Genomic DNA, 23,809 nt, shown 5'->3' with positions numbered 1-23,809 from the left:
GGCTTAAAAATTAAAGAGATGAAAGAGAAGCAAGTTGTTCTGGTATGTCAAAATTGTATAAGGTATTGATGAGAAGATTTACATAACTTAATATCATCAAAATTCATAATATTACATTTTCCACGTCAATTCCTACTCTTAAAGGAAGAAGGAAAAAAAAACTTACATAGAAACTAAAAATCAAATCCAGCATCATAAGATATGCTGCATCTGATGTTGCATCGCCGATGAACATTCCAATTAACCACCTGCATGTTCGAATTTGAAGCACTTGTTAAACCAGCCGTTAACCATATTATTGGATCACTTCAACTAATCAAATAATTTGGTTTTAAAATATTTTTTGGAAAGAAAAATACATGCATTATAGAGCATTCGGTCAATTGCTGATATAAGAAAATTATGAAAACTAAGATTTTGATAGTTGCAATAAACAAACGATCAATGTTGAATTTAACTTCAATACCTGAATTTTTAACTCCTCTACAAGCAAATAATTTCATCTTCTGTAGTACCTTTGATGGGCTCGCTGCTTCTTTCGCCTTTTCATGATGATTTTGTGTTCTAGTTCTTCAACAATCCAAGAAAGCCAATTGGGATTTCGAGCTGAAAGCATGAAATATGCTATGGATAATCCAATAATTAGTCCACTCGCGTATCCCATAAGAGCACCTTTCCAAAAATCATTGAGAAATTCAGAAGTGCTTTCTTCATCCAACACGCGTGTTGCGTTATTTGTCTCGGGCATCCTGCTACTTCCACAACCTTCCGAAATTGGAAATCCACGTAATCCATCATTACCTTCATATGAGTTATTCTCAAAGGTGTGGAATTGACGTCCTTGAGGAATGCATCCTTGGAGATGATTGTGGGAGAGATTTAAGAATGCAAGATATGTAAGAGAAGCAAGTTGTTTTGGTATCTCTCCCGAAAGCTGGTTATATTTGAGGTCCAATGTTTCCACTAGAGATAAATTTCCAAGTGATGGTGGTATATCACCTTCCAATCCATTATGAGACAAATTCAACACCCGAAGCGAAATGAGATCTCCCAAAACACTTGGAATATGTCCTTCAAATTTGTTATTTGAAAGATCCATAGTGGTGTACAAAGACAAGATTCTCACAACTTCAAGCTCCAGTCCCTTTGTTACCACAGTTACCGAGTCTTCATAATATCTATCTTCACTCGGTACCTTTATTGTTTGATCAATTCTCCTCATGGCTTTCAAATGGTGAAAGAGACTTGTTGGCAGCTCTGCTATAAATGCATTGCAAGAGAGATCCAATATCTGAAGATGAGGAAACAAGTTTTTAGTCCTTGAAGCTCTGATGGGTCCATGCAATTTATTGGATCTCAAGCTTAAAACTTGTAACTTCGAAAGTGTTCCCAGCCACATAGGGAATGTGTCATTGAGGTGATTGTTTCCCAAATCAAGAACTTCCAATTCTTTGCAATTGGCTAAAGATTTTGGGATTTTTCCCTCTACCTTATTGCCATGCAAGTTGAAGCTTTTCAGTCCACTTCCAACTCTAAAAGTTATTTGGAGATTCCCAGAAAGACTATTGTGTTGCATATCCAAAACCTCGAGTCGATCGCTCATGTTACCCAAACATTGTGGAATTGCTCCCTTCAGATTGTTTCTTGCCAAATCAAGAACTATTAATGATGTCAAATTGCAAAAGAAAGAAGGGATCTCCCCATCGAGACTATTATTTGATATGAAGAATAATCCTACACAGGGCGGTGGAATAGGTAGCGATCCTTGAAGAAAATTAGATCGTAAATCAATAGCATATAGAGGAAGAAGATAAATGTGGTCAAAACTTGTCAACATGTTGTGGGATAAATTAAGAGAATTCAGTGAGTACATCCAATTAGACCATGCCCAATCAGGAATTATTCCTTGAATCTTGTTATTTGAAAGATCCAAGAAACGAAGATTCTTTGCTGATCTCAAAAAGTCCAATTCGTTTACTTCATAATCGGACAAGGATAAGTGTGTAAGAGATTCGGGCAAGGTAGACTTGACATTGTTGTCATTGGTCAGCGAAATACTATTATATGAAAGATCCAGATCGATAAGTTGTTTGAGGTTTGAAAAGAAGCTGATGTCTACAATGCCACTAAAATTGTTAGATGAAAGATGAAGTAGTGTTAGATTCACAAGGTTTTGAATTGACTTGGGAAGATGACCTTGCAGCTGATTGCCTCCTAATGCAATCTTGACTAGTGTATTGGACTTGAAATCCTCAAGTTGACCAGAAAAATGGTTATCCTTCAAGTACATTTCACGTAGTAATGGAAGGGAGAATACCCATGACGGTATTGCTCCATTCAGGGAGTTATTTGATAGCGAGAGTATCTCCAGATTCTGCATTCCACTTATAAACAGAGGAATTGGTCCCTCAAGATTGTTACCGTGAAGATCCAAAAACACTATACGGGTGAGATTCCAAAGAGATTCCGGAACCGGCCCCGAGAGATTGCAAAACTCAAGTTTCAGTCTCTGCAATGAAGTTAGATAGCCAAGAGATTCGGGCAGAAAATCACCAGAAAAATTCACTGCAGAGAGATATAACTCCCTGAGAGATGCAGTGTTGTTCCATTTGGTCTTTGGAAAATAACCACTGAGCTGAAAATTGATTCTTAAATCGAGAATTTCCAAGTTTGGCAAGTGAAAAATACTCTCAGGTAATGCCCCATGCAATCCTGTCCCCGCAAGCATCAGAGTTGTTATATGAGAAGAGATGTTTAGAGGAATGGTGGAAGATATATTTACTGTAGTAAGATCAAGCTCTCTTAATTGGGTCAAATTTTGAAGAAGCAATTTGAAATTGTGAGGTCCAAGACTGAGCATGGTATTACTTGATAAATAAAGAAACTGTAACTTGGAAAGATGAGAGATTTCAGAAGGAATTTGACCTGTGAAATGTGAGTAAGAAAGATCGAGATGCGTCAAGTGCGAAAATCTGCCAAATAGAGGTGAGATTTCCGAAGACCGGAAGGAATTAAAAGAAAGGTTAAACCTTTGGAGATAAGAGAGCTGGAATAGGCTGCTGTTAGAATCAATAATCCCTTTAAGCTGGCTGCAACTGAGATCGAGCTCAATAACATGACCAGTAAACTCATCGCATATCACGCCATCCCATAAGCAGCAATCTCTGCTCATATTCCATGTACTCGTTTTCACATAAGATTTCTTACCATAGTAACCACACAAATCAGAAGCAGAGGGATCTACAATAAGCGTCTGCTTGAATTTTAGAAGGGAAATACTTTGATCTTTATTGCACAATTGAGGTAATGTGGATGAAGAAAAAGCAAGTTCTTGACAGACAAAGACAAAGAGCACAACTGCTACTGTTTGATGGATATTAAGATAAGGAGCATTTTTTCCTACCAAATATAATGAGGACAAAAAGGCCTATCCTTAATTCTGGGGTGTATAATTAATAGAACTAACTTGAAGCTATATAGTATGAATAGAACTTAGTTGAAGCTCAACTCACAAGAATCATATCTGCGGCCTGTTTTTTTTTTTTCTTTTTTTTTTTTCAAATAGACAAATACGTAATTGGTTTAATGTTAAGAAAAAGTGAAATTCTTGAATTTTTTAACTTCGCCATTAGGGTAACAATATTGATCTAATCACTAAAATAAGAAATAAATAACCCAATATTTAGTCAAGTCAGTGCACAAGTCTTTCCATGGAAATTTCAAACGAAAGCTACAAGGGACAAATATTTTCGAGTTGATGTTTCACTTTGATTTTAGTCATTAGTAATTGTTGAACAGACCATATATAGCTCCAAGTCAATGCACAAGTATGGACTAGGGGCTACTTGTTCCTTCATATTTGTACATCACATTTATAGCATCTTTAGTGTGTGTTTGGTACGAAGGAAAACATTTTTCGGAAAATATTTTCAATTTTCTCATGTTTGGTTGACTAAAATATTTTGGAAAATATATTTCTTATGAACTCATTTTCCTCCAATTGAAGGAAAATATTTTCCTTATCAAGAGAAGAGAAAACATTTTCAAAAACTCCTTCTCAACCTTCCTCACCCCCACCAACCCACCCCACTCCCTCTCCAAAAAAGGTTTCTCTTTTTTTTTTTTTTTTTTAAATTTCAGTTTTTCCCTTACCACCCATCCTACTACCCCTCCATCCCACACCTACCCCCACCCCCACCCCCACCCCACTCCCGCAAAAAAAAAATATTTTTTTACCTTAATTTTTTATTTCTTGCAATTTTAAATTTCTGTTTTTTCGTTTTTCTGCACCACCTACTCCCTCCCGCAGACAAAAAAATTTACTTTTTTTTTTAAATTTAAATTTCTGTTTTTTTGTCGTTTTACTATCACCCCCCTCCCCCCGAAAAAATATTTTTTAAATATTTTTTTTAATTTTTTATTTATCGGTTTAAATGTTCAATATTTTACAAGTTCCAAAATTATGAGTTCGGAGGTTTATGTGTTTGGAAGTTTACGGGTTTCGAAATTATAAAGTTTACGGGTTCAAAATTCCGCGGTTTTAAAAGTTTAGCGGTTGAAAGTTTATGAAATTTGTGAGTCCGGAAGGTTGTTGGTTTGAAAGCATGTTTATTATATCTATATTATTTATGAATACTCTTGAGAAGTCATTTTCCTTAATTAGCACACCAAACACCTGAAAATAAACAAGATTACTACTTGTTTTCCAATAAAACATTTTCTTGAAAAACGTTTTCTACGGAAAATATTTTTCTTCATACCAAACACATCCTTAGTGAAGAATGAAAAGAAGGGACAATTCCAAATGAGTGATATATAGTAAGTCAATGCACTAGTCTCTCCATGGAAATGTTAAATGTTAGCTACAAAAATATAATACTCACTTTGATGTTAGACATGTTTAGTAAGTTTATTTTATGCAGTTAATTAAGGGCTAAAAGTCATAAAAGTCTGCTAAATAAATACAAATGCAATAGCAACTCAAATAGTAGAAAAGATAAGCTCATAAGCACAACAATGATTAGAGTGACCTCTTTCTGTTATTTTCCGGTATTTGTTTTTTCTTTATGCCATATAATTATTTCGGAGTGTTGTTAAAATAAAAATATTTCTTTGTTTTTTGTTGAAAGAAAATAGAAAACAATTCACTGTAGGAAATATTACACCTTTTATAAAATAACTTAATACGAAAATTGCACCTTTAAGCAATATATGTAATCATATGTTAACTAAGGAATATAATCTATTCTCTTTTTTCTATTTAAAAACAAAAGAAAAAGAAAAAATGACAGCAACATTTACGGCACAAAAAAAAATTATTCAAAAGCATCTATTAATTTTCATGTTCCTTGTGGCATTAGCTGTTGTAAACATCTATAATACAAAGTCTTTTCCCATTCTCCTGGTATTTTAACTGGACACATTCTTGCCTACATTTAATTCATACAAGTTAAAATGAAAGAGCCAGATACAGAATATATAATCACAATTCTCATTAATTAATAAAGATACACCTAGCAAGCTAGTAAAGCAAGAAATATTCAAATGAAGACATACAACACCAGTTAATATAAAAAGGGGCAGCCTGATTCATTAAGCTCCCGTTATGCACGGTGTCCGAGGAAGAAACGAACCATAAGGGTCTATTGTATGCAGTCTTACCCAACATTTCTACAAGATGTTGTTTCCACGGCTTGAACCCGTGGCCTCCTGGAATATCAGTTAATATAAACTAAGAAAAGAATCAGGCATAGAGCTTAATATTAATATATATCTGAAATTACATATTAGAATATAAATGTCTATAAAATAATTAGTTATTTCGTAATTGATTATTATTTTTGAATTTAAATATCTATAAAATAATAAAATAAAATATTTAATAATAAAAAACATAAATTATAAAAAACTGTCCATTCAAATCTATATCTATACATAAGATAAGCATATTATATATAAATAAATTAATAATTCTTAAAAATACTGGTAGTTTTTTTATACAAATAATAAAAGGCTTATCTCTTTATAGTTTTGATGAATTTAATATTTTAATTTAGTAAAAAAATATGACATTATTTAAATTATCAGTAACTTACAAATTGAGAAAATTAATCAAATATTATAGTAGAAAAAAATGACGAAAAGAGAGGGATAAGGATAATTTTATGATAGTTATATTTTGAATTAATTAAAAAAATAAAAGATAAATAAATAACTCTCAAAAATATTATTGATAAATTTAGATAATTGGAGAATTTTGAACGGTATAACATACGTTTTAAGAATAAAAATATTTCTAGAGTAAGAAAATATATATAACAAGTGAAGTAGTATCAAAATATTAAGTCAATTGACAAGACTATAAAAATTACATTAGTAAATAGATAATACTAAATACTTGCTAATTTTTATAAAAAAAATAAAATAAGGGACAATAATTTATTTGATTACTATATGATGTGTATCCTTCGATTTTGTATAGATTTGTTATATTTCTGCATACTACATCAAATAAGAAAATAAAAACTAATATTTATTAAAATAAAAATATATTAGTTCATAATTCTATAAGATTAATATTCTGTCAAATCAACCGTGCATCGCGCGGGTACTGACACTAGTTAATAAAGATACACCTAGCAAGCTAATAAAGCAAGAAATATTCAAATGAAGACATACAACACCAGTTAATATAAAAAGGGGCAGCCCAGTGCACTAAGCTCCCGCTATGCACGGTGTCCGGAGAAGAAACGAACCATAAGGGTTTATTGTATGCAGTCTTACCCAACATTTCTACAAGATGTTGTTTCCACGGCTCGAACTTGTGATCTCCTGGAATATCAGTTAATATAAACTAAGAAAAGAATCAGACATAGAGCTTAATATTAATATATATCTGAAATTACATATTAGACGACTGGAACTTGTCTAGACGCCATTAATTCTTCTTCTGTAATGCCTTTGGCCTCGCTGATTCTTTTGTCTTCTCACGGTGATTTTGTGTTCTATTTCTTCAATAATCCAAGAAATCCAATTGGGATTTCGAGCAGAAATCATGAAATAGCTATGGATAATCCAATAATTAGTCCACTCGCGTATCCCATAAGAATCGCTTTCCTAAATTAACTTAGAAATGTAGAATTGCTTTCTTTATCCAAAACACATGTTGTGTTGTTTGTCTCGGGCATCCTGCTACTTCCACAACCTTCCGAAACAGGGAATCCACGTAATCCATCATTACCTTCATATGAGCTATTTTCAAAGGTATGAAATTGAGGTCCTCGAGGAATACATTCTTGGAGATGATTGTGAGAGAGATTTAAGAATGTAAGAGATGTAAGAGAAGCAAGTTTTTGTAGCATCTCTCCTGAAAGTTGGTTATATGAAAGGTCCAATGATTCAACTACACATAAATTTTCTAGTGATTTCGGTATATGATCTTGCAATCCATTATGAGACAAGTTTAACACACGAAATGCAATGAGATCTCCCATAATACTTGGAATTTTGTCACGACCCAAATACCGGTCGTGATGGCGCCCAACACACTACTAGGCAAGCCCGACCATTATTCAACACTTAACCCAATTTATCAAAAATAGCGGAAAGAAATATCAATTAAGCAAGATTAAAGTACTGAAGAATTTAACAAAATACACAATATAATCTCACTAGGACCCGGTGTCACGAATCTGAGCCTTTAGAATACAGAATATCATCCTAATACATGGTATATCCAAAGTCAGATAATGCGGAAATAAAGAGATAGGATAGGAGGGAGAAGATCAATGGTTGCGAACGCCGTGCAGCTACCTCGATACTCCCAGAAGCTGGATCTACTGAGCCTGAGACTGCCCTGGATATGCACACAAGGTGCAGGGAGTAAAGTGAGTACTCCGACCCAGTGAGTAATAAAAGTAACTACAGTCCGAAGATAAGAAAATTCAGTAAATACACAAAGTAAGCTAAAATCCAAATATACAGCAACATATGGAACTGAGCAGCTAAACAACAGTATAAATAGAAATACATGAATGCAATGCAATGCATATGATGGTACATTCCAGTACCCACTGCGGCGTGCAGCCCGAGCCATCCATATTTATTTATCGTCGACGGCGCTCACTGGGGGTGTGTACAGACTCCGGAGGGGCTCCTACAGCCCAAGCGCAATATCTTGGTCAGTCATTGTTACCTGACCGGTCAGCCATTGTTACCTGACCAATTTATATCATACAGTGCCATTGTTACCACTGTTCAAGTATATCATCTAGTGTCATTGTTACCACTATTTCAAGTATATCACACAGTGTCATTGTTACCACTGTTTCAAGTATATCACACAGTGTCATTGTTACCACTGTTTCAAGTATATCACACAGTGTTATTGTTACCACTGTTTCAAGTCACTTTATAATCAGTCCAGAAAATAATATAATAAGCCCCTTGGGCATTTACAAAACAGAAGTTCCCAGCCCGGAATACATTTAAAAATATCATTTAAGTTTTCAACACTTAGAATTATGGCTGAGTTTGCAAAACAGCATTTAAAACCTTGGACTGAAATTAAATGATATGCAAATCATGCTAAGCAGTAATATCAATCCTTGAAGAATTTTACAAATCGGCACAAGGCCCCAAACATGACATCAAGCCTAGTAATATCAATGAAGTATGTGTATCAATCACCAGTATAGTATAAACATCACACGGGATGGACCAAGTCACAATCCCCAATAGTATCCTACCCCGCACTCGCCATGGAGTGCGTGTCACGCCTCAATATAGCGCTACGATGTGAAAGTCCGGGGTTTCAAACCCTCAGAACAACATTTACATCTATTACTCACCTCTAACCAGCCGTAGACTAGTCCGCAATGCCCTTTCCTCTTGAATTGACCTCTTCGCGCGTCGAATCTAGTCAAAACCACAACGAATATGTTACAATAGGCTACGGGAATATAACCCAATCGAAAAGACTCGAAAAATATCGAAAATCACGAAATTTGCAAAACCCGAGCCCCGGGCCCACTTCTCGAAAAATTATAAAAGTCACATCACCGGATTCCTCGTCTCGCCACGAGTCCGTACAGATAAAATTTACCAAAATCGGAGTTCAAATGGCCCCTCAAATCTTGATTTTAGAATTTCAATCTCAAACCCTAATTTCTTATAATTTGGCTATGTTTTCATGGATTTCAAGGATGATTCTTCAATAAAATCATGTATTTAACTCATAAAACTTACCTCCAATCGATCTCGGTTGAAACTCCCTTCAATCCCCGTCCAAAAGCTCTTAAAATGACTGAAAATGGTGGAAAAATGACCCAAAATCGGATATAAACTCATTGCCCAGATTTTTTGCAATTACTGTTCACCCGCGCGGTACTGTTCACGCGCGGGTTACTGTTCACTGCTGCTAAAAAAATGCACCAGCAGCCAATTTAAATTGCAGCACAACTATTTTTTACTAAAATGGCTCTAACTCCATCATACGAACTCAGAATTAGACGATTCATGTTCCTATGAGTCACAAATAATAATACGAACACAACCCTTCAATCGAAACTCAATTTGGAAGTCATTTGCCCAGTGCGATATCCATTTCGCTCGTTAAACAATTACTCATGTTTCGTGTCAAAAACCTAATCCCGACTTGATGAAATTAGACCAAAATTTCCAGAGCAGTCCTATAATTCATTATCAAAATTCTGGAAGTCTCGGAATCAAATTTGGGTCTCTAGAACTAAAAATGAACCTTTAGATCATTACATTTATGCTCAAAACGGCAAAAATCTTCCAAAAACTCTTCCAAAATTTGTCCAAGCCTCATGGGATCCCAACAAAGTATACTAACAAGTCCCATAATATGACACAAACTTAGTTGTTCCTTCGAATCACCAAAAACAACGCAAAAATACCAAATTCACCACGGATTCAAGCCTATGAACTTTGAAACTTCAAATTTTCATATCCGATGTCGAAACACGTCAAACTAGTCCGAATGATCTCAAATTTTGCAGACAAGTCCAAAATGACATAACGAAGCTACAACAACTCTCGGAATTCCATTCCGAGCCTCGGATCAAAATCTTACCTATCAACCGGAATTCGCCAAAATACTAACTTTGCCGATTCAAGCTTAATTCTACACCGGTCATCACAAAAATATTCCGGACACACTCCTAAGTCCCAAATCACCTAACAAAGCTATCTGAACCATAAAATTCGCATTTCGAGCGCTCTAACACATAAGTCAATATCCGGTTGACTTTTCCAACTTAAGCTTCCTAAAAAGAGACTAAGTGTCTCAAACCTTACCAAAATCATTCAGGAATGACTTCAAATTTTGCACACAAGTCACATTCGACATTACGGACTTGCCCCAACTTTTGGAATCGCATTCCGACCCCGATATCAAAATTTCCACTTCCGGTCGAATTTTCTCAAAAACCTTCAAATTTCTATATTTAGCCAAACGACTCCAAAATGACCTACGGACCTCCGAATTCACTTCCGATCGCGCTCCCAAATCCAGAATCACCATACGGAGCTACTCCCAGTCTCGGAATTCCAAACGGACATCAATAACACTGAAATGCATTTTAAGCCAAACTGATGCAATTTCTTCTAAAATGCTATCTTCCATAGTAGGCGCCAAAACGCTCCTGGGTTATCCAAAACCCGATCCGGGCATACGCCCAAGTACGAAATTATCATACGAACCTGCTGGAACCTTCGGATCCCAATTCCGAGGTCTTTTACTCAAAATTCCAATCCTAGTTCATTTCTTCAATTTTAAGCTTTCAAAATGAGAATTTCCATTTAGATTTGACTCCAAACTTCCTGAATTTTAATTCTGACCATACACTCAAGTCAATATACCTGAGATGAAGCTGCTCATGGCCTCAAACTGCTGAATGATGCGCCGGAGCTCAAAACGACCGATCGGGTCGTTACAAATTTTCCCTTTTGAAAGACCAATAGTGGTGTAAACTGTTAATATTCTAACAAATTTAAGCTCCAGCCCCTTGGTTGCAATTGTTACAGAATCTTGGCAGTACTTACCTCCAAGGTATGTGGGTGCCTTCAATGTTTGATTAATTACTCTCATGGCTTTCAATTGTTGAAACAGACTCGTTGGTATGCTTCCTGTGAAGGCATTGTAAGATACATCTTATATTCGAAGCTCAAGGAACATGTTTTCATCCCTTGAAGTTCTAATGGATCCATACAATTTATTCGATCGCAAGCTTAAATCTTGCAGCTTTGGCAGAGTTCCCAACCACATTTGAATGTGTCGTTAAGGTGATTATCTCCTAAATCAAGAACTTGCAACTCTTTGCAATTGGCCAAAGATCGTGGGAGTTTCCCCAATAGCTTATTGTCATGCAAAATGAGACAATGGTCCTTCCAATTCATTCTCTGACAAACCCAAGACGGTGAGGTTAGTACACATGAGGCCAAGCTCAGAAGGAATGGTTGTATTCAAACGATTCTTTCGAAGATCCAACTGTTGAAAATTTCTGAGTCTTCCTATTAAAAACGGAATCTTTCCTTGAAATGAATTGTTGAAAAGTACAAAAAATTCAAGACTGGTGATCGAACCAATTTCATCAGGAATTAAGCTAGAAAGCATGTTGCTACCAAGCTGAAGTTCTTTTAACTTGGACAACTTGGAAAAATCTGGCGACAGTGCTCAGATATGTCAAACATAGGCATATTCTGAACATTGCTTATTTGATAGGGAATAACACCATTGATATTGTTGTTAAAAAAAATTAAACTGAGATGTTCCAGTTGTGTTAACTTCCCAATCTCTTTTTGAGCTTTGGGTGTAGTATTATGTATACATGCATGTACAAATTAGGTTTGTGGGAAGATTGTTGAACATAAATAAGTAAAGATTGGGTTGGGGAATGAAAGAAACCTTGTAAAAGAGATTTGAAATCAAGATGCTCAACTAGTATTTGATAAAATGCTCAAATGAGCTGAAACCTTGAATACCTTCCTAATTTGTGTTCAGTTTTGTTATGTCTCAAAGTTGATTGGAATTTCTAGAATTTCCGTAATGTTGTAGTAACTTAAGGAAAAGCTCTTCGAGATATGTATGACTAAAACCCCATCTTTTAGAAATTGAGCTGCATTGGTGTTTGTGTAAATGCGGTAAGATTAAGGTTGGATTGTTATATTGATTGTTGTTTCATATGAATTGGAGTTTCAACCTTATAGGCGTGAAAGATGTGTCTCAATGTGGTTGAAGTGATATTCCTAATAACTTGAAAAGGTGCAATGAATATGAATCATGTATTGAAATGCCTATACCTTAAATTAAGATTGAAGTTGCATATGTTGTGCCATCTATGTGAAGTCTCATCTATGCTTACAATTTTATTTTCTCTTGTGTGCACATATTAACCTAAATTACAAATCTAACATTGAAATTGGGAATGATGTGAGATGTGACCTAGTGCCAACTATATGACGTGATAGTTGTGGCCCCAAGTGCCTATGAAATGATATATGTGAAAGAAAGATTGAAATGAGATGATTGATGGAAAAAGGGAAACGCCTTAGTTGGGTGGCATAGCCGATCGGGCCGAGATCGGACGCCATGTCGCACACATGGTGGTATTGTATTTGTGATTGAAGTGTATGTCTCAAATGAGGAAACCTAGTCGATCGGGTCGTGATCGAACTCCGCTCAAGATAGCAGTGATATTGTGGACAATGATGAATAGTATGAAATGCCCCAAAACTAAAAGCTATGGGAAAATGGTATGATTCTTTTATTTGATAATGTTGTGACCATTTGAAGTGTTTGAGTTATACTTGTGATTTCCTTATTCTTGTATGAAAGTTCTTTCAAATTAGATGGTGTTCAGTTATACATACTAGTACTATTACATGGTACTAACGTCCCTTTTGCCAGGGCGCTATATTTTTAAATGAATGTAGGTGGCTCCGTAGTGGACAGTGTCGATCGCGCGTAGCGGAGTGTCCTCCTCTTAAGGTCTTGGTGAGCCCCTTCTTCCTTCAAGGGGTTATGTTATATACCTTTTGTTGTAGACTCCCACTTTTGAGGTACAGCCGGAGCCTTATTGCCGGCATTTCTATATTACTCTTCAGTTGTGTTTAAAGGCTCTGTAGACAGGTTGTGGGTGGTGTCGGGTATTGAAAATTTGAACTAGATATGTTGTTATTTGGCACAATGTTTCCTTCGTATCTATTAATTGTAATAATTTTGATAGTATGGTTGAACTGTTAATGAAAGACAAAGATAAAAATTGTCAATGTAATGCTCATAAAGTAGGATTTATGGAGTTCATCTCCTTGTTATTCATAAAATTAATTTTTGGGTAGAATTAAACCTATTAGGCTTGCTCCGTCGGGCTTGCTCGGTTGAGTGCCGGCCGTGCCCCTCGGTTTTGGGGCGTGACAACAGCATTAACCACGACTCCAGTGTTGGTTTTGCCATCAGCTTCAGGTTCATATACCGTGTATTGTGATACTTTGAGAGTTGGTATTGGTTGTGTATTGATGCAGGGGGTAGAGTTATTGCTTATGCTTCTCGTCAGTTGAAGCCCCATAAGAAGAACTACCACGTTCATGATTTGGAGTTGGCTGCCATAGTTCACGCGTTGAAGATTTAGAGGCATTACTTGTATGGTGTGTCTTGTGAGGTGTTTACTGATCATCATAGCCTCCATTCATCCGGGTGACGCGAAGATGTATCAGGATTTGAGGCAACACTATTGGTGGAGAAGAATGAAGAAAGATATCGTGGGATTTGTGGCTCAGTGTCTCAATTGTCAGCAGGTGAAATATGAGCATCAGAGATCGGGTGGCTTACTTCAGCGGATAGATATTCTAGAGTGGAGGTGGGAGAGGATCACTATGGACTTTGTTGTTGGACTTCCATGGACTTTGAAAAAGTTCGATGCTATTTGGGTGATTGTGGATCCTGACCAAGTTCGTGCAGTTCATTCCTGTGTGTACTACCTATTCTTTAGAGCGGTTGGCAAAGATCTATATCCGAGAGATTGTTTGTTTGCATGGTGTCCTAGTTTCCATCATTTCAGATAGGGGCACTCAGTTAACTTCTTAATTTTGGAGGTCTCTGCAGCGAAAGTTGGGTACTCAGGTTGAGTTGAGCACAACTTTTCATCCTCAGACGGATGGGCAGTCTGAGCGTACTATTCAGATATTGGAGGACATGTTGCGTGCTTGTGTCATCGATTTCGGAGGGTCATGGGATCCGTTTCTACCTCTTGTAGAGTTTGCTTATAACAAAGGATACCAGTCGAGTATTCAGATGGCTCCATATGAGGCTTTGTATGGGATGCGGTGTAGGTCTCCAGTTAGTTGGTTCGAGCCCGGTGAGGCTAGGATATTGGGGACTGATTTTGTACAGGATGCTTTAGAGAAGGTGAAGGTGATTCAGGAGAGGCTTCGTACAGTGCAGTCGAGGCAAAAGAGCTATGCTGATAGGAAGGTTCAGGATGTGTCCTACATGGTTGGTAAAAAGGTTTTGTTGAAGGTTTTGCCCATGAAGGGTGTTATGAGATTCGGGAAGAAAGGAAAATTGAGTCTGCAGTTCATTGGGCCTTTTGAGGTGCTTCAGAGGATTGGGGAGGTGGCTTATGAGCTTTCTTTGCCAACAACTTGTCGAGTGTGCATCCGGTATTTCATGTTTCTATGCTCCGGAAGTATATTGGGGATACGTCTCATGTTCTGGATTTCAACACGGTTCAGTTGGATGATGATTTGACCTACGATGTGGAGCCAGTAGCTATTTTGGGTCATCAGGTTCAAAAGTTGAGGTCAAAGAATATAACTTCAGTGAAAGTGCAGTGGAGAGCTCGGCCCGTGGAGGAGGCTACCTGGTGGACCGAGCTGGAGATGCGGAGCAGATATCCTCACTTGTTTGAGGCTTCGGGTATGTTTCTTGATTTGTTCGCGGACAAACGTTTGCTTAAATTGGGGAGGATGTGACGAGCCGGCCAGTCGTCTCATGAGTTACTGCTCTGTTTTCCCCGTTTTTACTTCTTTAGGCTTTGTTATCTCTGTTTTGTAGTGTCGGGTTGGTCGGACTGAATCCGGAATGATTTTGGTAGGATTTGAGACACTTAGTCTCTTTTAAGGAAGTTTAAGTTGGAAAAGTCAATCGGATGTTGACTTATGTGTTAGAGGGCTCGAATGTGAGTCTGCTGGTTTGGTTAGCTTTGGGAGGTGATTTGGGACTTAGGAGCGTGATTAGAATGAGTTTGAGGTTCGGAGTAGACTTAGTCTTGAATTGGCTAAGTTGATATTTTGGTGTTTTCCGGTTGGTAGGCGTGATTTTGATATAGGAGTCGGAATGGAATTCTGAGAGTTGCAGTAGTTCTGTTGTGTCAATTGGGATGTGTGTGCAAAATTTCAGGTCATTCAGCCGTGGTTTGGTTGGGTTTTTTATCAAGAGTGTAATTTAGAAGATTTTAGAAAGTTTGGCTTGAATCCGATGTGTTTTGGGTGATTTAATGTTGTTTGAGGTGTTTTGGTGATTGGAACAAGTTTGAATAAGGTATTGGGATATGTTTGTGCTTTTGGTTGAGGTCCCGAGGGCCTCAGGGTGATTTTGGGTGGTTAACGAGAAGTTTGGATTGTTGTTGCAGTTGCTGAATTGCTACTTCTGGTATTTTTGCACCTGCGGATTGGGGACCGCAGGTGCGGCGCTGCATATGCGAGAGAGGGGCCATAGAAGCGACCAGAGGTATGTTTGACTGGGACTGCAGAAGCGGCTAGGAGAACCGCATCTGCGATGTCGCAGATGCGGGCGAGGAACCGTAGATGCAAGTGGCTTGGAGCTTAAGTGATTCCGTAGAAGCAGACGTAGAACCGCAAATGCGGTACAATAGATGCGGTTGAAGTATCGCAGATGCAAAAATATCTGGGCAGAACATGTAAGTTATTCCATTCGCAATTTTGAGCTATTTTCACCATTCTTAACTTCGGCTTTGGAGCCTTTTGGGTGATTTAAAAGAGGGATTTCAAGGGAACTTCATTGAGGTAAGGGATTTGGATTTAAAACTCATTCCTATGCTAATATTTCACAGATTAAAGCTTGAAATCATGGAAATTAAGGGTACAAATTGAGGAAACTAGGGCTTCGGAACATAGGCCTTTAATTGAGGATTTGAAGGACCATTTGTGGGCGGATTTGAGAACTTTTGATATGTATGAACCTGTGGGGAGATAAGGAACCTATTGATGTAAAAGTTTCTGAATTTCGAGACGTGGACCTAGGGATCGGGTTTTGGTAATTTCGGGATTTATGCCCTTTATTGATTGTTTTCGCTAGGGCTTCGTTCCCTTAGCATATTTTGACGTCCTCGTTCTGATTTTGGATAGGTTAAATGCGAGTGGAGGCCGATTCAAGGGGAAAAGGTGTTGCGAGCTAGGGATTTGATCGGTTTGAGGTGGGTAATGATTGTAAATGATGTTTTGAGGGTTTGAAAATTGCACATCGTAGTGCTGTATTGAGGTAAGGCACATGCTTGATGACGAGCGTGGGGTCGTGCACTATTAGGGATTGTGATTTGGTCCGTCCCGATTGATAATTTTACCGCGTATTTGACTGAAATCTATTTGATATCATCATTATTTGGGCTAAATGCCATATTTGGTCTTCGTGCCAACTATTTGAACTATTCGGGGATTTTTATTGATATTTCCTCACTTTTTTGACTTTATAGTTGAACTCAGTCTTGTTATTTTCCACTGTTTTTCATACTCAACCATGTTTACTCAGTTTTAATACTTAAATGATGTTTTAATTGATGTTTGGGCTGAGAAACACTGTTTTACTATTGCCCGAGTGGCTTGCGAGGATTTTGACTGAGTAAGGCCGAGGGCCTATGTTTTGAGGAAACATTTGATAGTGATTCTGAGACCGAGGGCTTGAGATATGTATGCCACGAGGTGGCTTGATTGATATGAGGCCGAGAGCCTAGTGATGACGCCACGAGATGACTTGATATTGCGCTTGGGCTGTAAGGGGCCCCTCCAGGAGTCTGCACACCCCTTGTGAGCGCGGGTACCCATTGTGACGTGAGATTAAGCCCGAGGGGATGGTATTGTTCTGAGATGTTGCCCAGGGGCGGTTTTGTTGATACAGTGCCCGAGGGGCAAACCTTTATGTGTTCATTTTTCTTAATTGCCTATTATTTACCTGCTATTGTTGAAAAGAGTCTTTTCTTGAAATTTCACTTGAGTTAAAGGATTTTTAACTGTCTTTCACTAATTTACTATTTTAATTGTTTTACTGCTTCATTATGGAGTGTCTTGTGCCTTATGTGTTTTCTCATTTTCAGTCTTTATTTACATTTGTTACTCACTGAGTTGGAATACTCACTTTACTCCCTGCACCCCTGTGTGCAGATTCAGGCGTAGCTGGTTCCTGTCCCGAGTGCTAATCCTTCCAGCTTCAGGCGGACATTCGGAGTTCACGAGGTAGCTTCTTGACGTCCACAGTCTCGTGTTCCTCCTCCTTTATCATTTTTATCCCTTTTCGGACAGTTGTACTAGTTTATAGACTGAGATGCTTTGGAGTATTCCTTGTTGTTAGATGCTCGTGACTAGTGACACCCCGGTTAGGGTTGTTTTGGGTTGTACTTTCACATTTTTATGATATTATCTGCTACTTAGTATTATTAAATGTATGCGAGAGGCGCCATCATTTGGAGTAGAGTTGCTACTTAGTATTATTAAATAATATTATTTGGAGTAGAGTTGGCTAGCCTTGTCTTTCCGAGAGGCGCCATCACGACCGGATTCAGGTTTAGGGTCGTGACAATAAAATGCATGCCCAAACACAACTTCAACTTCCAAAAATTATTTTTCAGCAAAACTTGAAAAATTATTTTTCAAGTTTCAACCAAATTTATGTCCAAATGCTAGCTTAGAATTATTTCTAACAACTAGATTGCGTCTTCATCATTGAACATACATGGCCTTTTCAAATCTCTAAATTTTAAACTAAGAACTTCTCTCCCAACTTTTATTCTCATCAATCATAATCAATTCATTAATTAGTTATTTCATGAACTAAAAAGGAAAAATTACATTGTATAGCTGCTGTAAAAATAATCTCTCTCTCTCTCTCTCTCTCTCTCTCTCTCTCTCTCTCTCTCTCTCTCTCTCTCTATATATATATATATATATATATATATATATATATATATATATATATATATATATATATATATATATATATACACACACATTCTGTATGTTATATACAAAAATTATACACTTTTTCGGCTACCAAATGTAAATAGTTTCTCGTTCGGACTAAAAGTGACAATACCCAACTAAAAAGGCCATGTCAAATTAATCATCTTAGTATTCTTAACAGTTAAGATCACTTTTCTTTTTTGAAGATCAATTAGCTCAATGCGTTTCACCATTCCTCGGCCTAGAATTTTGAAAATGTGGTCAAAATCACTTTTTGATTTTTAAAAATCTCATTTTTTAGAAATCTTCAAAAGCTTATAAGTTTTCATGGACACATATTTTTGAAAAATAAATAGGAAAAACAAGAATAAAATTTATGGACAAACGGGTTCCTTAGAATCCATAGTAAACTCTGCAAGAACAACTCATTAAGTGATGACTGAAAATACTATTATTTTCCAAGTCTTGCTGTGGATATTTCAAATGAAGCTACTCCACACACACGTTCCTTTCACTTTGAATTTTCATGTTGATGTTACTACTCATTAAGTGAACATATTCTTTAGTCTAATTTTCATTGCCAGGGATCATAGGTTAGTAAATAGTCAGTCATTCAAGTCTTCTTCTAATATTTTGAACTACTAGGGCTCATTTGATATGAGGTATATAATGGATAATTAATCCCGAGATTAAATTTGAGATGAGTTTATCCCACATTTGGTTGGAAAAATATAGCGGTATAACTAATTTCGAGATTATTTATTATGATATTGTTGCATTATTCGTATCCCGATGGGAAGGTGAGATAACAATTCCCAAATAACTAATCTCAAAATAACTAATCATGAGATAACTTATGTGATGACCTGATAGGTCATCTAGAGTTTTAAAATCTAATTCTGTGTTTCAAAGGCTCAAATACCTTATTTTAGCCTTTCTAAATTTGTGCACACAGTCTGGGTGTTATTACGGAAGGATTTTGTGTTAAAACTGATAAAATATAAAATTTTGCCTTAAAAATCCATTTGAGTTGACTTCGGTCAACGTTTTGAGTAAACGAACCCAGATTCGTATTTTGACGGTCTCAGTGGGTCCGTATCGTGATTTGGTACTTGAGCGTATGCCCGAAATCAAATTCGGAAGTACCTAACTCAAGTTATCGCATTTTGTTGAAATTTGAAAGGTTAAAGGCTTAATGAATCAAAAGGTTTGACTAATATTTGACTTTATTGATATCGGGTCCTTATTTTGGTTCTGGAACTCGGTATAGGCCTGATGGGTTTTCAATGTCTTTGCCTTATGCTTCGTATGTTTTGATGATCTAACAAACTTATTGTCAAGAACCAGATAGAGAACCTGTATAGATTTCAGATGAACAATGTCCAGTCTCATCTCCAGTAAATGAGTGAACAACCACAAAGGAAGAACACAACAGGGACCTGGTCCCTTAGGGTTCCCCGACAGAAGTACAAGTCAACTGTACAATTAGAACATAATAGCAAAAAGTGATTCTCCGCAACAGTTATAAAGAGGAACACAATAGCGACCGGTCCCTTAGGGTTCTCTGACAGAAGTACAAGTCCATCATACAGCTGGAACGAACAACAAAAGGTGACTGTCCACAACTGTACACGCGACAGTGCATCAAACAGTGCAACAATTACTTTTTATTGTATGTACCAAGAATTGACATCACCATTGTGATGTCTTTTGTAGTATAACAACCTGGTGCAAGGCATAATATTTTGACTTGGGTATTTAGTGATATTCTCTCAAGCATTAAAGTGTTCATCCGACATTAAAGTCACTGGTGTGTGATTACAAGTTAGTGAAGTTGAAAGTCTACAAGTGTAGGTCGTAGTTTTTGTCCCCTTGTGTGGGATGTTTCAACATAAAAAATCCCTTGTTTCTTTTACTTACTGCTTCATAAGTATTCTAAGTAGAAACTCATAAAGGATCAAGTGCTCTATAGTTTGGTGGACTTATATAAGCTATCAATTGGTATCAAAGCGGGTTCTTTCTAAAAGGTTAACACCTAAAAAAGGATCTCAATGGTTGCTCCACCTAAATTTGAGGAACGACAATCAACCTACAGACCTCATATATTCAATGGTCAGTACTACGGCTGGTGGAAGACCTGCATGCATGATTTTATAATGGCTGAAGATTCAGAACTGTGGGACATCATCTGTGATGGTCCACATGTTTCTATGAAGAAGCTTGAAGAAACTTGACCAATGGTGCCAAAAGACAGAAAGGAGTACAGTGATATTGACTGAAAAGCCATAAAAAAGAACTATAGCGCCAAGAAAATCTTGGTATGTGGTATAGGACCCGATGAGTACATCAGAGTTCAGTTTGCGATACAGCCAAAGAAATATGGAAAGCATTGCAAACCGCACATGAAGGAACTACTCAGGTTAAATAGTCCAAGATTGACATGCTCACCACAGAGTATGAGCTCTTCAAGATGAATGATGATGAATCTATACAGGATATGCACACTAGATTCACATCCATCGTAAATGAGCTTCACTCACTTGGAGATGTTATTCCTAGAAACAAGCTTGTAAGAAAAATCTTTAGTGTTCTACCTGGTTCTTGGGAAAGTAAGGTAAATGCCATCACTGAAGCTAAAAATGTATAAACTCTAACCATGGATGCGCTGATTGGTAATTTGAAGACATACGAGATGAAAAGAAAGAAAGACAGTGAAAGGAGAGAGCTAAAGAAGGAAAAGAACCTGGTACTCAAGGCTGAAAGCAGTGACTCAAGTGAAGAAGATAGTGATATGGCCTATCTTACTAAAAGATTTTGAAAAATGGTTCGAAGGAATAGTGGTATACCAAAGAGGGGTAGTTCAAGTAAGGCAAGAAACAATGATCTCTGTCACAGGTGTGGAAAGCCAGGGTACTTCATCAAAGACTGTCCACTTGCGAAACATGAGCAATACAAACAAAACCTTGATAAAGCAGCAAAAAGGAACCTGGTTCCAGACAAACGATTCAGTCAAAAACGTGCAGCTGACAATATTGTGAAGCAGACTCTTGCTGCTTGGGGAGACTCCTCCAGTGAATCAGAAAGGGAACCAGATGCAGAAAACAACTCCATGATGGCAGTGGAAACTAAAGCAATGAAGTATGACTCACTGTTCGCACTGATGGCTCAGTCTGATGATGATGAAGAAGATGAAGATGATGAGGTAAATTTCAGGGATGTTCAGAGAAATCTAAAATCCTACTCTTCTAAAAAGTTAAGGTCATTAGCAAACGTTCTAATTGATGCTTATTATAGCCTTGATAATGATAAGGAGATCATGACCACAGAACTAGGAGAAGCTGAACAAACTAGAGATGATTTGGTGGTCTGTGTAGTAGACCTAATGAGACCATAACTAACCTTGAAAAAGAAAAGGAAGTTCTGAATGAAAAAATAACTAGTGTAGAAAATGAGAGAGATGACATGATGGTAGTGGTTGTTGACTTGAAAGAAACAATAGATGGTCTTGGCAATGATAAACACACTCTAGGAGAAAATATTGCAGCTATTGAGCAAGAGATGGATGAGTTTTTTAGTAATAATCAATGACCTAGAGGAAATCATTGAGGGGATCAATAGAGAACATAGGACTGTGAGTCTTGGGAAAGGGAAGGAAATAGCTACTGAGATACACATCAAGCTTGAAAAGGAATTAACTGATGTGAAAACTAGTCTATGTGGTGAACTTGAGAAAAATCGGCAACTTCAAGCTGAATTGGAGAAAGTAAAAATTGATCTTGAGAAATCTCTAAAGTGGACCTGGTACTCAAATGTTGTCACTGACATGTATCTCAACAATAGCGGAAATAGCCAGGGAATCGGGTTCCAAATGGAGAAAACTCCTTACAACCCTCATAGCAAGTACGTCACTGTTCCTCATAACTTGTTGTGTACCCATTGTGGGAACAATGGGCACTTTAAAGAATACTGCCAGGCTAGGGTTCAATCTATTCAGAAAAACAAAGTGACTACTAACAAGGGACCACGTACCACTTGCATGAAACGAATGCTGCCTGCATGGACTAGAAAAGCCTTTATCCATCCATTTTCTCATAACAAGGGACCCAAACTAGTTTGGGTTCCTAAATGTAACCCATAATTTGCATGTGCAGGGAACAATGAGAGGAAGCGGATTGCAATGGACCATGGACAGTGGATGCTCAAAGCATATGACTAGAAGAACCATGGATTTCTTCTCACTGAAAGCCCTGCAGGAAGGGAATGTATTTTTTTTAAAAAGGGGGTACATTCTAAGTATTGGAAAGGTTGGAAAATCTCTTTGTCACTCAATTCAGTACATGTACTATATGGATGCCCTGAAGTACAGTATCATGAGTGTTTCTCAAATTTATGATAAAGGGAACAAAGTAGAGTTCTTATCGAAAGGTTGCACAGTTACCAATCTAGTAACTAGCAAAGTGGTCTTAGAGGACCAAAGAAACAAGAACATCTATGTGCTGACTTTGAACTTCTACAAGCTGGTGATATGAGATGCTTGAAGTCAGTTGATGATGAAGCAGAACTCTGGAAGATATGGCATGGACAATGCTCATCGACAGTGGAATTGCCAAAAAATTTCTGGACAAAAGCAATAAACACTGCTTGCTACTTGGTGAACAGGTGTATGATCAGGTCCCTCCTAAACAAAACTCACTATGAGCTGCCAAATGGAAGAAAAACCAAAGACAGCTCATCTGAGAACCTTTTGAATTAAAATACCATGTTCTCAACCACGGGAAAGACCAACTTGGGAAGCTTAATGCAAAAGCCGATGAAGGAATCCTTCTAGGATACTCCCCACAAAGCAAAGGCCAGAAAGTCTACAACAAAAGGGCACACTGGGTGGAAGGAAGTGTTCATGCGCTATTTAACGAGACACCTTTTTCTAACAAAGGAGGAAACAATGATGATCAATGTAATGAAACATCTCTGGTCCCCGGAAAATATCTGAGGTTTCAAATGGGAAGGATGATACAATGAGTAAGATGAAGGAGACATGTGAAAGACAATGCAACATCTTCTTCCACCTCTCACAAGGAACCTAGTACTTCAATTACTACCACTGAAGCAAAAGAAAGAGTGGAGATGCAGTGCAAGTCACTCTACAAGTAACAGAACAAGGAGCGTAGGAAAATCCAATTAACCTACCATGTTCCTCTACCAATCAAACCTCAATCCTAAATTGGAAACACAAAAGCTCCCATCTACCTGATAATATAATCACTCCCCTTCATTATGGATTTAGATAAGAATCAAAAATTCCAAAAAAAAAATTGTCCCATATGTATTTCCTTTCCAGAATAGATTCCAAAATCAAGTCCCAAGGAACCCTACTTGAAGGCTACCAAAAGAAGTGTGAGACACCTTAACGGAACACAGGACTTGGTCCTGTATTACCCCTCAGGTGACAGTTTTAACCTTATTGGGTATGCTGATGTTAACTATGCAGGTTATCTTGTAGACAGGTGATAACTAGGGATTATGATGCATTTTACACTCCTTCTTGCTTAAGTTTTGATTAGAAATGTGTGCAAAATAGTCCCAAAGGCTCACATGT

The 23,809-nt window shown here is 37.3% G+C and overlaps 1 protein-coding gene and 1 pseudogene across 1 annotated transcript; both read right to left on the bottom strand.

Annotated features, from left to right (window-relative positions):
* Positions 1–40: 40 nt before the first annotated feature.
* Positions 41–3,446, bottom strand: LOC107759658 (receptor-like protein Cf-9 homolog). Its single transcript, XM_016577648.2, has 2 exons — positions 467–3,446; positions 41–248 (listed from the first exon to the last, which is right to left on the bottom strand). The coding sequence occupies exon 1, from the start codon at positions 3,170–3,172 to the stop codon at positions 500–502; it is 2,673 nt and encodes an 890-aa protein (XP_016433134.2). The 5' UTR covers positions 3,173–3,446; the 3' UTR covers positions 41–248; positions 467–499.
* A 3,481-nt stretch (positions 3,447–6,927) lies between these two features.
* On the bottom strand, positions 6,928–11,549 carry LOC142174646 (receptor-like protein 9DC3; annotated as a pseudogene).
* Positions 11,550–23,809: the final 12,260 nt, after the last annotated feature.

This window comes from Nicotiana tabacum, chromosome 20, assembly GCF_000715075.1.
Source record: "Nicotiana tabacum cultivar K326 chromosome 20, ASM71507v2, whole genome shotgun sequence".
NCBI classification, from domain to species: Eukaryota; Viridiplantae; Streptophyta; class Magnoliopsida; order Solanales; family Solanaceae; genus Nicotiana; species Nicotiana tabacum.
The sequence above is the reverse complement of the archived record's forward strand: the minus strand, read 5'-3'. Positions and strand labels throughout refer to the sequence as shown.

Bases quoted from the DNA above. Each gene is read 5' to 3' on its own strand.
- LOC107759658 (XM_016577648.2), bottom strand. From the start codon at position 3,172: ATGAGCAGAGATTGCTGCTTATGGGATGGCGTGATATGCGATGAGTTT.